The sequence below is a fragment of the Scyliorhinus torazame genome, chromosome 4 (assembly GCF_047496885.1).
Source record: "Scyliorhinus torazame isolate Kashiwa2021f chromosome 4, sScyTor2.1, whole genome shotgun sequence".
Classification (NCBI taxonomy): Eukaryota; Metazoa; Chordata; class Chondrichthyes; order Carcharhiniformes; family Scyliorhinidae; genus Scyliorhinus; species Scyliorhinus torazame.
In genome coordinates, this window is record NC_092710.1 from 291,095,244 (window position 1) to 291,112,026 (window position 16,783).

The 16,783-nt window shown below is 44.0% G+C and overlaps 1 protein-coding gene across 14 annotated transcripts in view; it reads left to right on the forward strand.

Moving 5' to 3' along the window:
* The window catches only part of LOC140410991 (PR domain zinc finger protein 1-like), a 121,190-nt gene extending 109,620 nt beyond the window's left edge, over nt 1-11,570 (forward strand). For all 14 annotated transcript variants that reach the window (XM_072499884.1, XM_072499882.1, XM_072499883.1 and 11 more), the window contains 3 exons: nt 4,174-5,282; nt 6,095-6,223; nt 9,549-11,570. In XM_072499884.1, coding sequence (XP_072355985.1) covers nt 4,174-5,282; nt 6,095-6,223; nt 9,549-10,124 — 1,814 coding nt within the window. In that variant the 3' untranslated portion in view covers nt 10,125-11,570. The remainder of the gene's footprint in view (nt 1-4,173; nt 5,283-6,094; nt 6,224-9,548) is intronic.
* Nucleotides 11,571-16,783: the final 5,213 nt, after the last annotated feature.

The window sequence follows — 16,783 nt, forward strand, 5'->3', positions numbered from 1 at the left end:
GGCCATCCTGCCGTTGGGGTGCCCTCGTTGAGGGTCGGCTTTGAAGATCCCTCTGACAGGATAGGGTGGGAAATCACCCCGCTCCCCCACCCCAGCACAGAAGGAGGCTATTCTGCTCATCATAACCGAGTTAGCCCTCTGAAAAAGCAAATCAGCCTGTCCCAATCCCCCGCCCTTTCCCTGTATCCACTGATTGCAGAGCACTTTGCACTGTCTTGAAGGTGTGGTGAGGCCGCAAATTAATATTGCTATCCTTTACTTCTTCCTTTTTATGAATAACTTGAATATGCCACCCCTCCCCCACCCCCACAACGTTCAAGCGCTAATGTATTCCTGATCAGTTTTGATCTATGTTAAGCAGGTAGATTTGTTGGCACAAAATGACCTGATCCTGTCAGCATGACTCAGTGCAAGAACTGGCGGTCACGTTTTCAAAAATTTCCACAACAGGTTTTAAGTGCATCATCTAGGTTAATCTCTTCAACTCTGTGAAGTTCCGAGGGAGTGCTGCATTGGTAGAGGTGCCAGCTTGTTGTATGGGGCCCCACCTGTCATATCAGGCAGGTCAGCTGGACATTTCAATCCCATGACAATGTTTAAGGAAGGACAGGGCCAACCAACAGCCACAAAAACAGATTAAGGCAACAGTCCCCTCTGCTCCGAGATGATCTCTCATGTAAAATTAACACCTTTGCCTACATTAGTGAGCGCAGGACAGAAAAGTTCAGTGCTTAGAGGCACAGCAGATGGAAATTCAACTCAGCACACACCCTCCTCAACACTGCCTATCTGCTTTGATCCTGCTTCCCCCATATCATTTTACATTCATCTTGTTCCTATACTTTTCCAAGTTATTTTTAAATGACCCTACAGTGTGTATTAAAAAAAAGATTATTTTAATCTCCCCCTTCATTCCTGGCGATAATCATTACTGAGAATCCCCATAATGCCAATTTGTCAACTAGCGAAATAATCCTTCGCTATTTACTCTGTCCAAACCTTTCCTAATGTTCAAAGGTCCTTCGCCTCCTCAGTTCCAGTTTTCAAAGCCTTTCTTGATCAATATAATTTGTTGTTTGTGGAGTAATTTTTGTGGATCTTTGCTCCTCCCTGACAGTTTGGTCTTATCTACACCGGGGAAGCAGAATGCGGATTGGGTGATCGCTTTGATCAGCCCTCGAGCAAGACCCTGAGCTTCCAGTCACCCGTCAGTTTAATTCTCTGCTCGCTTCCCACTCTGCCCGACTACCCTTGGCTCTGACACCGTTCCAGTGAAGCTCAGCGGAAGCGCGAAGAACAGCACCTCATCTTTCACTTCAGCATTGAGTTCAACAGTTCACATAATAACAAGCCCTGTCATTTTTTCGTTTGGATGGCAGCTGTGGGTGATGATTCTGCTCTTGCCATTTACAATTCCTTTAAACCCATTTTTGGCCTCTTTACCTAGCCCATTACCGCCTTCTTTTTACCCTTGCACCATCATCTCTTTGGCCATTTTATCACTCCTGCCCTCCAATCTCTTTCATTCTTTCCTCCCCTCTCCCTTTCTCTGCCTCTTCTTTTCTCTCGTACACTCATTCACATATTGTCAGTTTATATGCACGTGGCTTTATATTTTGGCAGATAATTTACCAAACTCGTTAATGTAACAAAAGATCCAGTTACTTCGGGGCGGAGGTGTGGTTGATAATAAAATGTTAAATTTTGTTAATGGCCTCTGCTATAAACCTTAACCTCCTCCCCACTGACAAACTGTAACAGGAATTTGTTGGGGTCCATTGTGCCCACATTATGTTGTAGTAATATTGTTATTATTAGTACTTCAGTATATACCCCATTGCATATCTTCTGGGCATTAAAAAAAAACCTCTCAAAACTGGACTGTACTTTTATTTAAAAGACCCTAGGGCAATGTGAAGGCTGAAGTAGTGGACCAGATTTTCACAGATCTGCCCGACTCTGGAGGCCTTTAAAATGGTTGATTCCAAGATTCCTACCGGCATTTATGGCATGGGCAATTTTCACCAGCATGGGATAAGGGTAGTGAGCCGGCAGAAATGGCCGGACCCATTTTTCAAGATTACCTCATTATAAATGCTTGGCTGAGCTCCAAGACTCATTGAGCAGAGGGTGGGGAGGAAATTAGTTAACACAGGCATAAGGGGAGTGCTTTCGTGGGTTGATTGTTATTTTTATGAAGTTATAGTAAGTTATCCATTCTTTGATCTATTTTTTCAATGTCTGCATGTTTATTTGGATAGGAATAAGAGGGTTAAAGCCTCTGTTATTGAAACTATGAATGGCAATGTCTGATTGATGCTTTTATAAGGTTATAAAAGCAGCAGTTGGGCAGCACGGTGGCGTAGTGGGTTAGCCCTGCTGCCTCACGGCGCCAAGGTCCCAAGTTCGATCCCGGCTCTGGGTCACTGTCTGTGTGGAGTTTGCACATTCTCCCCGTGTTTGCAGGGTTTCGCCCCCACAACCCAAAGATGTGCATGGTAGGTGAATTGGCCATGCTAAATTGACCCTTAATTGGAAAAAATTAATTGGGTATTCTAAATGTAACAATAAAGAAAGAAAGAAAATAAAATCAGTTTTTCAAAACAGATTTCAGAATTATTTTTTTTCATGAGCATTTCAAGATTTGCCAATGTTATTGTATGGCTCATTTGTCTATAGTGCATACTGGGTGTGTGGGCATAATAATATAATAATCGCTTATTGTCACAAGTAGGCTTCAATGAAGCTACTGTGAAAAGCCCCTAGTCACCACATTCCAGCGCCTGGTCGGGGAGGCCGGTACGGGAATGGAACCTGCGCTGCTGGCCTTGTTCTGCATTACAAGCCAGATGTTTAGCCCACTGTGCTAATCCAGCCCTTAAAAGCCTGTGCAAATGTTTCTGTCCGGGCATGGAAGATGCGGAGAGGCACGGAGGTGACATTGGGGCACGGAGGCAGCAGGGGTATGGAGGTGGCTTAGGGGCATGGTGTCACATGGGTACATGAAGGTCACAGAGGTGGCAGGGAGAGTGAGTGGAGGGGTGAGGGGGTGTGAGGGTGACGGCCAGAAGCTCTAACATACAAATAGAACTAAGTCAGAGAGAACCAAAGTGGGCCTTCTAAACAGCCTGCTGCTCCTATTTCTTACGTTATGTTCCAAAATGTTTCCAGGGTTGGTGGACCCGACATGATCCTGCCCCGCCCTCTCTCCCCAGAGCTGAAACAGCGCATGCAGCAGGGGCCATTTATATGGAGATGGATCTGGCGAGCTTCCTGTTTCGTTAGTGAAAATCTTTTTGAATGGATTGGATTTGTTTATTGTCATGTGCACTGAGGTACAGTGAAAAGTATTTTTCTGCGAGCTGCTCAAACAGATCATTTTGTACATGAAAAGAAAAGAAAAAGAAAATACACAAAAGGACAACACAAGGTCAACAATGTAAATACATAGACACTGGCATCGGGTGAAGCATACAAGAGTGTAGTATTCATCAGGTCAGTCCATAAGAGGGTCGTTAGGAGTCTGGTGACAGTGGGGAAGAAGCTGTTTTTGAATCTGTTCGTGCGTGTGCTCAGACTTCTGTATGTCCTGCCTGATGGAAGAAGTTGGAAGAGTGAGTAAGCCGGGTGGGAGGGGTCTTTGATTGTGCTGCCCGCTTTCCCCAGGCAGTGGGAGGTGTAGATAGAGTCAATGGATGAGAGGCAGAGTTCCTGTGATGGACTGGGCTGTGTTCACTTTAGTGAATGGTTGTAGACTGGCTGGGCTGTGCTGTTGTTTTCCTGGTGATATCTGGACCTGTCGATTTAGATTACTGCTCGGGTCAATGGTCGTCAGTCTTTGGAAAGTAGTTCATTCCGGAACAAATGGTGAATTGACACCCTGTGGCTTGGCACGGGGTTAGCTGTCTTTAAAGCATGTACACAGTGAGGGCATTTATGTCCGGCTTCCAGCACAGTGAAAGTAATGACATTGCACAACATTCGTTAAAAAAAATCACCACTTCCTGATAATGCAATTTGTTAAGTCAAAGTGCTGCTCGACTTGCAATTCCTTTAATAGATACTTTATCTTCTTCTCATTTGGTTAAACGCAGTGAAACAAATGTGAAATGCTGAGCAATGTTGTTCATTTTCTGATTTTTTTCCCCCCCTCTCGCCCTCCTCCTGCTACAGAACAAAGACTTAAGGAAAAAAGATATGTGAGTGAGCTAAACGGCACAGCGAAGGTTGACAGCGTGACTCACAAAAATCACGGTGGTGAGGAAAATACGATGAAGGAAAATAGCCAAGTACAGACAATCCAACCATTGATGGCCCCAGGAAAAGAGATGGAGGACATCAACAAAAAGCACAGCCCAGACCGAACCTTCTTCCCGCGTGTTGTGTACCCAGTCAGACCTCACATTGCGGATGACTACCGGAAACCCAACCCTACTTACGGAATCGAGAGGCGCGGTTACGTCAAACAGTCTCCGATCCTGTCTTCAGAAACCTCCAGTCCATCGTCCAGAAGCAGCCCAGACCAAAGCTTCAAAAGCTCAACGCCACACAGCAGCCCGGACTCCCATATTTCCTCTTTGACGCCTTCAACTCAGGAACACAAACAAGCCTTTCCATACTTGGGTGGACCCTACAACCGTGAAGGATTGAACTCTCTTGCAGCCTATCCTGCGCCTAGTCATCTGGCTCCAACCTTCTTGCATTCCTACAATCCTGTTAACACTCAGTATTCCAGGTTCTTGTTACCTCACTACCCAGTTGGCTGCAATGGTTTGAATAACTTCACTGGCTTCAGTGGCATGAACAGCTTCAGCCTTCTTCCCAAAATGTACCCATTTTACAGCAGCCTTTTAGGAAATGGTGGCCTCTCCCAGCACATGTTCAACCAGACGGCGCTTCCCAATGCCTTACCCGGCGAAGGTTCCCGAAGGCTTCTCCACCCCGAGCAGCAGAAAGACTTTCTTATACCAACGCGGAACAGTGCCTTTTCGATCACTGGCTCTGCCGCCAGTCTGAAGGACAGGCCTTCAAGCCCCGGCAATGGTTCCCCGACGGCCGGTACAGCCGCCTCCTATTCTGAACACTTAATGCAACCCAAACCTACCTCAGCTGGCCTGATCAGCAGCAGCAACAGCAGTGAAGAAGCCATGAATCTCATCAAACCAAAGCGAAACCTTACTGGTTACAAAACACTCCCCTACCCTCTAAAGAAGCAGAATGGGAAGATCAAGTATGAGTGCAATGTCTGCTACAAGACCTTCGGACAGCTATCAAATCTCAAGGTATTTGTTGTTTAAGAATTATTTTGCCCCCCAAAAAACCTTTGAGTAAAGAATATGGTGCTGTTTTTTATTTTAAAATAAAATGGCACACTAACTACAGTGTTTTGGCAACTTTTTACCCCCTCAACCAATATCACAAAAAAAAATACAATTTTCTAATTTTGTCATTGAAGTATGTGTGAGTTTGCTGTACACAATTTGATTGCTGCATCTCCTCCTACAATTACTTCAAATTACTTCATTAGTTGTGAAGCTCTTCAGGATGTCCAGAGATGAAAAGACACTTTCTAAATTCAATTCTTTTTCTCTCTACCTTTGTTTTACTTTCTTTCCCCTTCCAATCGTGATTTTAAGGCATACAACAGTGGAACTACAGATAATGTTTGGGGGGAGTGGGGTGGGGTGGGGGGGGGGGGAGAGTTAGGCCCAAAATGGGCACTTAGAAAATCAACAGGCAAACTTTAACCGTGCCAGTTTTTAAAGTTTCCATTGAGTTGGAAAATGATGCCAATATTTTCAATTTCGAACAGAGTTAAAGTGACAATGAGATGAGGAAACTGGCCTCCCACAATGCGTTTGAGTTCTCATTCTGTGAACAGTGGTAGAAAGATTGGTTGCAGTGCAAAATCACCTCACGATTTGCCCCGAGCCAAATCACCCCCTTGATGTTTTTTGAATAGATTCTATCTGACTACATACTTGCAAAAATAGATCATTTTCTTAAATCTGGAAGTGCTAAATGTGCTTTGTGGTGAAAGGAGCTGTAAATGGTGAAAGGAGTTGTAAATGGAGAACTTGTTCTTCCTTTCCAGGTCCACTTGAGAGTACACAGTGGGGAAAGACCCTTTAAGTGTCAGACCTGCAATAAAGGCTTCACACAACTGGCACACCTACAGAAGCACTATCTAGTTCATACAGGAGAAAAACCACATGAATGTCAGGTAAGGAAAGGATTTTATTCCTGTACTTTAAAAAATAAACACTTTTAGAGACATAGAAAATAGGAGCAGGGTCACGGCGCTGAGGACCCGGGTTCGATCCCGACCCCGGTCACTGTCCGTGTGGAGTTTGCACATTCTCCCCGTGTCTGCGTGGGTCTCACCCCCACAACCCAAAGATGTCCGAGGTAGATGGGTTGGCCACATTAAATTGCCCCATAATTGGGAAAAAAATGAATTGGATACTTTAAATTTATTTTTAAAAAAAAGAAAATAGGAACACGTGTAGGTTATTTGGCCCCTCGGGCCTGTTTCATCATTCAATATGATCATGGCTGATGCTCCATCTCAACACCATACTCCTGTCCTCTCCCGTATCCTTAGTGTCAAGAAATCTATCAGTTTCCTTCTTGAATATATTCAGTGACTTGGCCTCCACAGCCTTTTGTGGTAGAGAACTCCCCAGGTTCACCACCCTCCCAGTGGGTCCATCTTAAAGTCCTTATGTCCTGAGACTGTGAACCCTTGGTCTAGACCATCTATCGAGACGAAACATCATTCCTGCATCAAGTCTGTCCAGCCCTGTCAGAAGTTTATATGTTTCAATGAGGCCCCCTCTCATTCTTCCAAACCCCAGTGAATACAGACCTAGGCGATCCAATCTCTCCTCATACAACAACCCTGTCACCCCCAGGAATGAACCTGGTGAACCTTCACTGCATTCCCTCTATGGCAAATATATCCTTTCATTGGTAAGGAGACCAAAACTGCACACAACACTCCAGCTGTGGTCTCACCAATTCCCTGTACAACTGCAGTAAGAAATATTTGCTCCTGTTCACAAATTCTCCTGCAATGAAGGCCAACATACTATTTGTATTCTTAACTGCTTGCTGTACCTGCATGCTTGCTTTCAGTGACCGGTGTACAGGGACACCAGGTCCATTTGTACATCAACATTTCCCAATCATTATTTAAGTTCTACTCTGCCATTCTGTTTTTCCAACCAAAGTTTTTTGTCATCAGCTAAGTTGGAAATATTACATTTGGTTCCATAATTCAAATCATTGGTGTATATTGTGAACAGCTGGGGCCAAAGCTGTGATTCCCACATACCCCACTAGTCACTGCCTGCCTCTCCAAAAAAGACCCATTTATTCCTACTCTCCGTTACCTGTCTGCTAACCAATTCCTAATCCATGCCAATGTATTACCTCCAAACCCATGCACTTTAATTTTGCACACTAATCTCTTACATGGGATTTTATCAAAAGCTTTCTGAAAATCAAAATATACCACGTCCACTGGTTCACCCTTATCTATTCTGCTAGTTACGTTCTCCAAAAGATTTAGTAGGCTTGTCAAACATTGAGGTCCCTTTCATAAATCCATGTTGACTTTGTGTAATCCTGTTGATGATTTCTATTGTAAGAGACTCTAGCATTTTCCCTATTACTGATGATAGGCTAACCAGTCTGTAATTTCCTGCTTATCTCTCCCTCCTTTTTTAAATAGTGGGGTTACATTTGCCCCCCTCCAATCTGCTGGGACTGTTCTAGAATCTACAACATTTTGGAAGATGGCACTATTTTTATGGCCACCTCTTTTAGCACTTCAATGACTAAAATATTAATTTTCTGAAATGTTTAGGACTGATGTGGAGTAAGTCAACTCCCATCTTTCTAGAGCTCCACTAATGCAGTGTGCCTGTCGCAAAATAAATGCGATGTTGGGGAATTGCTGAAGTTTATTTTAAGTTCACACCACTGATAGGTCATTGACGCACCAGATGTGATGGTGTCTTTGTTGCACTTAACACGTCTTGAAATCCTGTCATGCTTAATCTGTTGCCTTGCACTTTCAGTCACTTTCACAATGCACTGATGTTGCTATTCGTACTGTTTCTGACAATAAGGTCTGTGACTCTTTAAGGGCACTAAAGGGTCATCCCACTCTCTTTTGAGTGTTCTTCTGTTTTTAGTAATAATTAGAGAGCAAGTCACCCACAGAAGGTCATCATTTCAGATAGAACCTGTGAACAGTGATTAAAACTGAAGGCTTTTGCAGTTCAGGATTGAATCATTGTACTCAATAGATTTTGCTTCTGATCCACTTTGTATCTCATCTCGCCCCTGATGAAGATATGATTCAGCAATAAAGGGCATGTAGTAAGTAGCCGTGGGTTGTGCCCACGGGGAAGCAACATAATGAATAAGAACAGTAGTTTTTCAATTAAGCCAATATTCTTTTTTTTTTAAGGGGCAATTTAGCGTGGCCAATCCACCTAACCTGCACATCTTTTGGGTTGTGGGGGCAAAACCCACGCAGACACGGGGAGAATGTGCGAACTCCACACGGACAGTGACCCAGAGCCGGGATCGAACCTGGGACCTCGGCGCCATGAGGCAGCAGGGCTAACCCACTGCGCCACCGTGCTGCCCAATTAAGCCAATATTCTGAGGCATAATGGGACTAATGATCTTTCATAAATCAGTTGCCACAGGGAACAATTAGGGACGCGATTCAGCGGACTTGAGTTAAAGTCTGCTAAATGGCATGTTTAGCGCGTGTTTCTCGGTGGCTGCAGCGCCAAGAAACACCCAGCTATTCAACAGTACATTGCCGAGTTTTCTTTTGGCCTCAGGGCGAGGCTCGCCAGCAGGAAAGGCTCCGCGCAGATCAGTGTGCCATTTTGATCAGCTGCCCAGATTTTCTGAACCACCTCCGCGCTCCCACCATGGCATCTGGAGCCACGAATAATAATAATAATCTTTATTGTCACAAGTAGGCTTACATTACCACTGTAATGAAGTTACTGTGAAAATCCCCTAGTCGCCAAATTCCGGCGCCTGTCCGGGTACACGGAGGGAGAATTCAGAATGTCCAAATTACCTAACAGCACATCTTTCGGGACTTGTGGGATGAAACCGGAGCACCCGGAGGAAACCCACACAGACACAGGGAGAATGTGCAGACTCCGCACAGACAGTGACCCCAAGCCGGGAATCAAACCCGGGACCCTGGCTCTGTGAAACAGTGCCGTCCCTTCCTCTTCTGGGGTCCTTGAGCCCCTCCCCCTCACCCCACCACTTATGTGCAAGGCCGCCACGGGCCTGAACCCTGGCACAGGTAACCTGACACCTTGACATTTCTGATCTGGCACCCTGACAGTGCCTCAACAATCATTCATTTTCAGTGAGTTTAATCTGTAAAGTGACAGTCGCTGATAATCATATTTAATATAAAGCTGAGTTTTATTTATTCAGAGGGAATGAGTTTGACTTGCCAACTGAGAATTTTCCTTTCTTTTCTCATTCTTCCTGCACAGGTTTGCCACAAACGATTCAGCAGCACGAGCAACCTGAAGACCCACCTACGGTTACACTCGGGTGAGAAACCTTACCAGTGCAAGCTGTGCCCGGCAAAGTTCACCCAGTTTGTCCATCTCAAGTTGCACAAGCGCCTGCACACTAGGGAGCGCCCTCACAAATGCTTCCAGTGCCACAAGACCTACATTCACCATTGCAGTCTGAAGGCTCACCTCAAAGGAAATTGCCCAGTTGCCCCCGGCGCCGGGCGGTCCCTGGAGGACCTGAACCGCTTCAATGATGAGATTAATAAATTCGATATCAGCGACAGTGCAGACAAACTTGATGACTTGGGGCACACCGACGAGGTGGAGTCGGTTGTGGAGAAGCAGATCTTCAGCATGCTGAGGAGGGAGGTGGAAGAGGCAAGTTTAAAGAACCCTTTCCAAAGGAGCCTGGGGAACAGCCTCCTGTCCTCCGGATGCAATTTGTACGAGAGTTTGGAGATTCCAGTCCTGAAAATGTCCCACGGGAGCCCACTACCTCTCGTGCCCATAAGAGTCAAGCAAGAAACAGTTGAACCCATTGACCCTTGAGACTAGAAAGATGCAATGCGTTTGTGACTTAGGGAGCCAATGGTGCCTGTGGCATTCGGATGTACATCGATATCTGCAGTGCTGCAGGATAGACTGACTGATTTTCCCTCAGAGCTGTCCCTGCCATGGCAGGGAATCTCTCCATTCAACTCAGGGCATCTTAAAGTATTTGGCAGAACTATGACAAGCCTACCAAAAAAGCTTAAAGACAGTAATTTTAAGCGGAATTATTTTTTCAGAATAGTCAATAATTTATTACGCAATTTAGTTTGTCAAGCAATACCTGAAAATGATGTTTACAATGACCGTGTTAATCATTGTAATCAAATATCGAAATGTTTTATTTTTATCTTCTCTGTTGCCATTCTTTGTAGATACTTAAAAACTGCATTTTTATTCCTATAATGTTAACAGGATCCTAATGGGGAAAGAAAAAGACCTGTCACTTAAATTGGGACATTTGAAATAGTTTTGCAAAAATACTGTTGCAATATTGTTTATTGCCAAAGCAGGACGTTTTATAAATTAAGTCATGTGACTTATTGTAATCTTTTATCTCACTTTTCCTTACCTTCTCTTTTTCCCTTCACTCCCTCTATCTGTTCTTTCTCTCTTCCCCACTCTCTACCTCCCCACCCTTCCCATCTCTCTCTCTCCCTCTCTCTCTCTCTCTCTCTCATTCTGTCTATTCTACAGTATTTCTGTTTTCAGTGAATTGTAGATGAGATTGTAAAGCTGAACAACAGCTACCTCATTGTCCAGTAGTGCAGGGAGCAAGAAGAAAGTAAACTGGATAGGATTTGTTATGTCTTGCTTACTGATAATGTAGCAGCGATATTTGTCTATTTTTAAAAAAAAAAATTTTTTTTAAACAACTCTAAATCATGGACCGAATATTAAAATCAAAGGCGGTCTTGACTTTTTTTCCAAACAAGGATATACTGGCCAGGGCGTCCTCACAGCTGTAACCAGCACAGTTTGGGAGAGGTTTAAGGGGCTGGGCTGGGCTTATATTTTTTTTGTGTTGGCCGGTTTAATGCAAACCGAAGCATCACTACTCTTATCACTGGATACACTTTATTCTTTTTTAACTGTAATGCTTCTGTGTTGTGTTTGGTTTTGATTTTGTTCACCAGGAACTCTGTGCAACAGCTGCACAGTACCTGGTGTTGACTGGACTCTGCTGTGGACTCAGTTCCAGTGAATGTAGCAGAAACCTGTCTGGAAACTTTGCTGACAGTGATATTAATTTTTGTTTTTTAATTTTGTTTGTATTTTATATTAATTTAAATTTCCTCTTTGACCAAAGCGACCAGGTGTTTTGGAGCCTTTGGGCTTTTGCTTATTTCTGTTAGAAAAACTTCATCTTATGTTTACATTCTGGTTTACAATGTTATTTATGTGCAACATGTCAAAGTGTAAATTAAAATATAAATGCTCACTTAACTCGTGATGTTTCTACCTTGCTTTTAGAAAAAGATTCTGGTGTAGGTGGGAGATTCTGAGGTAACTTTGTGTTGTAGGTTTTTGGTTAACTCCTCATCTTATGGTGCCCCTTCTGCCCATTTTAAGTCATTGAACTACCATGTAATTCACCGGCTCTAAAAGACTCTCTGAGAGACACAGTTAGTTGCTATATAGATTCAGGTCTCTTTTCCCGAAGATCCTGACTTGAGATGCAGTCCTGTCCCACGTCAGACCCAAACTTCCTCTGACTGCTTACATTTTCACAAAAGATCTTCCTCCACCAGTCCCTTTCATGGCACGGTGGCACAGTGGTTGCCACTGCTGCCTCACAGCACCAGGGTCCCAGGTTTGACTCCAGCCTTGGGCGACTGTGTGGAATTTGCAGGTTCGCCTCGTGTCTGCGTGGGTTTTCTCCGGGTGCCCTGCTTTCCTCCCACAGCCCAAAGATGTGCAGGTTAGGCGGATTGGCCGTGCGTAAATTACCCCTTGGTTTCTCGGGATGTGAAGGTTAGGTGGGGTTACGGGGATGGGGCGGGGGTTATGGGCCTAAGTACGATGCTCTTTCGGAGGGTTGGTGCAGACTCGATGGGCCGAATGGCCTCCTTCTGCACTGTAGGGATTCTATGATTCATATAGCCCACAAAGAGCGTGGCCAGGGCCGAAGGCCACCAAAGCAGAACACCTTTACAATGCACATCAGGTGACGTCACCATATTCACGGGTGATGTCAGCATATATTTGGTGACATCAAGATGTGATCACACTCACGAATTGCACGTCATGGGCAGACAACGAGGAGGAGAGTGTTTGGGAAGAAAGTATTAAAATAAATGTTCTTCCAATTTGTTGGATTTGCTGCAGACGGGGAAAAGAAAGAACACAAAAATCTGGTACTGGACACTGGCGAAACCGGCTAAAAGCTTGTGCAAACATCGATCTGAAACTGGACATCTATACACCCTACCCACCTAATCTTTTCTCACACACTCTCTTTGCTTCTCTTATTTTCTTTCTCAGTCCTCACATTTTCTGTATTCTGTTTAATTCTACACATCGTACATTCCCTCTCCCGCCCAATATGACCTCCCTTAGTGCTGTATGATTCTGATCCGCTAGTTCCTTCTGCACAAGGTGTCCTTGGGTAGCTTATCCAGAAGGATTCTTCACACCTTGAGCTGGGTAGCACAGGCTGATCAGCCATGGTGGGGGCTGGGAGCTGGGCCAAGTCCACTGGCTAGATCGCTTGCTCCCCCTGTTCTCCAGTTCCCAGGAATTTCACAGGCTAGGATCAATTAATTTAGCTGAGCATTGGAACCAAGCTACCAATTAAACCTAGAGTCTTCCTGGTTCTTATGCTTCGACAACACATTGGGCGATGCCTTCATCCCACCAAGTCATTGGGGGAATTTATATCCTCTTTATTTCACAATACTGTGTCCATTAAATCATAATGAATGGGTGGAAGTTATCCATGGATAATTGCTCATTGCTCCAGATTGCATGAGACAAATTCCAGCACGACCTCAGCTTCCGCTTACACCTTTACTCCTGAGCTCTGTAGATATCAAACTTATATTCCCATTCCCTCCTTCTATTTGTCTTCAGTCTCCCACGGGGGTTCAGATCACTGGCTCACAAGATCTGCAGTTTTGGGAGTGTCCCTGTAGATGAGGCACTCATTTCAGACTCACAGCCTCGCTATCTGTTGTTGCTGTTATCTTCCCAGGGGCTCTGAAGTAAAAAAAAACTTAGCATTATTCAAAGACGAGGAAAGGAGTTCTTCCTGGTGTCCTGGACATTGTTTACCCAGCAAACAAGACCATCATTAAGAGAACCATTTGGTCGTGACCGGGAGCTCAGGGAAGGGGGCAGAATTTTAAAATTTGCTGATGACATGAAACTTGGGAGTGCAGTAAACATTGAGGAAGATAGTGATAGACTTCAAAAGGACCCAGGCAGGCTGGTGGAAATGGTGGATGTAGAGCAGATAAATTTAATCCAAAGGATGTCGGAAGTGATGCATTTCAGTAGAAAGACCCCATGGAGCAGCACGGTAGCACAGTGGTTAGCACTGCCACCTCACAGCACCAGGGATCCGAGTTTGATTCCAGACTTGGGCGACTAAATGGAGTTTGCTCCGGGTGCTCCGGTTTCTTCCCATAGTACAAAGATGTGCAGGTTGGGTGGGTTTATGGAGATAGGGCAGGGGAGTGGGGCTCGGTGAGGTGCTCTTTCAGAGGGTCAGTGCAGACTCTTTAAAATTTTTTTTTTAAATTTAGAGTACCCAATTCCTTTTTTTTCCAATTAAGGGCCAATTTAGCGTGGCCAATTTAGCATGGCCAATCCACCTACCTTGCACATCTTGCCAGCAGAGTGATCAACAGACAAAACATCAAAAAAACTATTATATTACTGAATAAACTAATACTACTGACTATTTGTTCACATGTAAGTGTCTGTACATATGAGAATGTGTGTTAAAATGATCCACGATGAAGAAAGAGGAATTTTCCAAATAGCTGTTTCATTATTTGTACTTCGAAGTAGATTAACACCACAATGGATATTTCTGAGCTCAGCAATGAGACAATTTTCTCGCCCCCACAATCCCCCCACCCGGCCTTCCAACCACAGCACATTTGTTTTCATCAGTCTGTGGAGCAAACTGTGATAAAATGCCCAGCAGGGGCTGATGGGACAGACGTACCATTCATGCTACTGGACGAGAGCTAGGGGGTGTCCATGCTGCTTGATAAGAGGAGTGTTTACATCGACAAAGATGGTTACAGACCCAGGGGAACAGTACATCATGGTCAATGGTGTCCTGGAAGGGGCACCAGTGGTCTTTGTTTTTTTAAAATAAATTTAGAGTACCCAATTAATTTTTTCCAATTAAAGGGCAATTTAGTGTGGCCAATCCTGCACATTTTTGAGTTGTGGGGGCGAAACCCACGCAAACACGGGGAGAATGTGCAAACTCCACACGGACAGTGACCCAGAGCCGGTATCAAACCTGGGACCTCGGCGCCGTGAGGCAGCAGGGCCAACCCACTCCGCCACCGTGCTGCCCCCCCAGTGGTCTTTGTTAATGTATATGCTCCCAACTGGGACAACACGGAATTCAGAAAGAAGACCATGTCAGAAATCCCTGACATAGACCCACAATGACTCATCATAGCATTAATACTGAATCAGTAGAATCAAATTTGATTAATTGTTATTTTTTAATAATGATTCTTTAAGAATTCTAAAAAAAGTTTGCTGAAATAATTGTAATGCAATGCTTGCCCACTCTATTGTTTAAAACTGCAATGACAATATGAATGAATTATTTGCGCTTTTACCTATCCTATCACATTTATTATATCGTTTATCTTATTGTGATATATCTCACTTGATCTTTCAATTTATCAAAAGCGCGGACTGATAGTAATCGACTATTTCCTGATAGAACTGATAGGTAAAAGAAGGCTATTTAGTGTAAATATTAAGTCCCAGCTTTTAAAAAATAAATTTCGAATACCCAATTATTTTTTCCAATTAAGGGGCAATTTAGCGTGTTCAATCCACCTACCCTGCACATCTTTGGGTTGTGGGGGTGAAATCCTCGCAAACACGGGGAGAATGTGCAAACTCCACACGGACAGTGACCCAGAGCCCCAGTTTTAATACCCATTTGAAAATGAGCATTTCAGCTCTCATAGCCTCAGGTCATGATAAAACACATAGCTTCAAAGGAGACACAAAAAGCCTGACACACGCATAAACTAATTGGAGATAAAAACAACATTTTCACTAAGCAAGATGAAAAAGCTATTGTTCTAATAAACATATTTCCAAAGACAGTTTGACATTAAGAAATGAGCTGTACCAGTAATCAGATCAAGGACGAAGCAGGCACCATAGCAACATGAAGGCACCATTGTTCATAATGTGGATAAAGCAAAGTCAGCAGAAAACCAGTAGAAACCAGTCTTGATAATAGCACAGAGTCACATTCCATAACATACACAAATATTCAAACATGAAACATTCAGAACTTATGTTGCACATAAAGGATTAACCATCGAATCAAATATATTTGATTCTAACCCAAACCAAGTAGGACGACAGAGGTGTAGATAGATGGCTCAAGATTGATAAGATTTCCTTTAAACATGATGGTCTGTACGGCCATCTTTATTCTGGGTTCATCCTATACTTTGACCTAACTATTCGCTATCTCTATTTTCATATTTTCACTTTTCCACTCTAACTCTTGAAGTAAATGCAAGCTGTTTTGCCGTAAGCAAGAAACCATTTCTGTATTATTTTGAAAGTTAAATTGTTTACAAGTTACTTCTCTTTTAGGGCAGCACGGTAGCCTTGTGGATAGCACAATTGCTTCACAGCTCCAGGGTCCCAGGTTCGATTCCGGCTTGGGTCACTGTCTGTGCGGAGTCTGCACGTCCTCCCTGTGTGTGCGTGAGTTTCCTCCGGGTGCTCCGGTTTCCTCCCACAGTCCAAAGATGTGCAGGTTAGGTGGATTGGCCATGATAAATTGCCCTTAGTGTCCAAAATTGCCCTTAGTGTTGGGTGGGGTTACTGGGTTATGGGGATAGGGTGGAGGTGTTGACTTTGGGTAGGGTGCTCTTTCCAAGAGCCGGTGCAGACTCGATGGGCCGAATGGCCTCCTTCTGCACTGTAAATTCTATGATAATCTATGATAGTCCTTTTGTGAGCCGGACTTTATTGAGAATAGATTTAAGTTTCTCCTAATTGTAATCCAATAGAGGCAATAAAGATTCTTGTTTGCAACAAAAAAGAAATGACTCATCATGGGTGGGGGAGATACTTTAACTGCATACAGGACCCAGACTTGATTAAAGATCTTAAAGTAAGGGAGCACTTAGGAGGCAGTGATCATAATATGGTCGAATTCAATCTCCAATTTGAAAGAAAGAAGGTAGAATCAGATGTAAAGGTATTACAGTTAAATAAAGGTAACTACAGGGGCATGAGGGAGGAACTGACGAAAATCAACTGGGAGCAGAGCCTAGTGGGAAAGACAGTAGAACAGCAATGGCAGGAGTTTCTGGGAGTAATTGAGGACACAGTACAGAGGTTCATCCCAAAGAAAAGAAAGGTTATCAGAGGGGGGATTAGGCAGCCATGGCTGACAAAGGAAGTTAGGGAATGCATCAAAGCAAAAG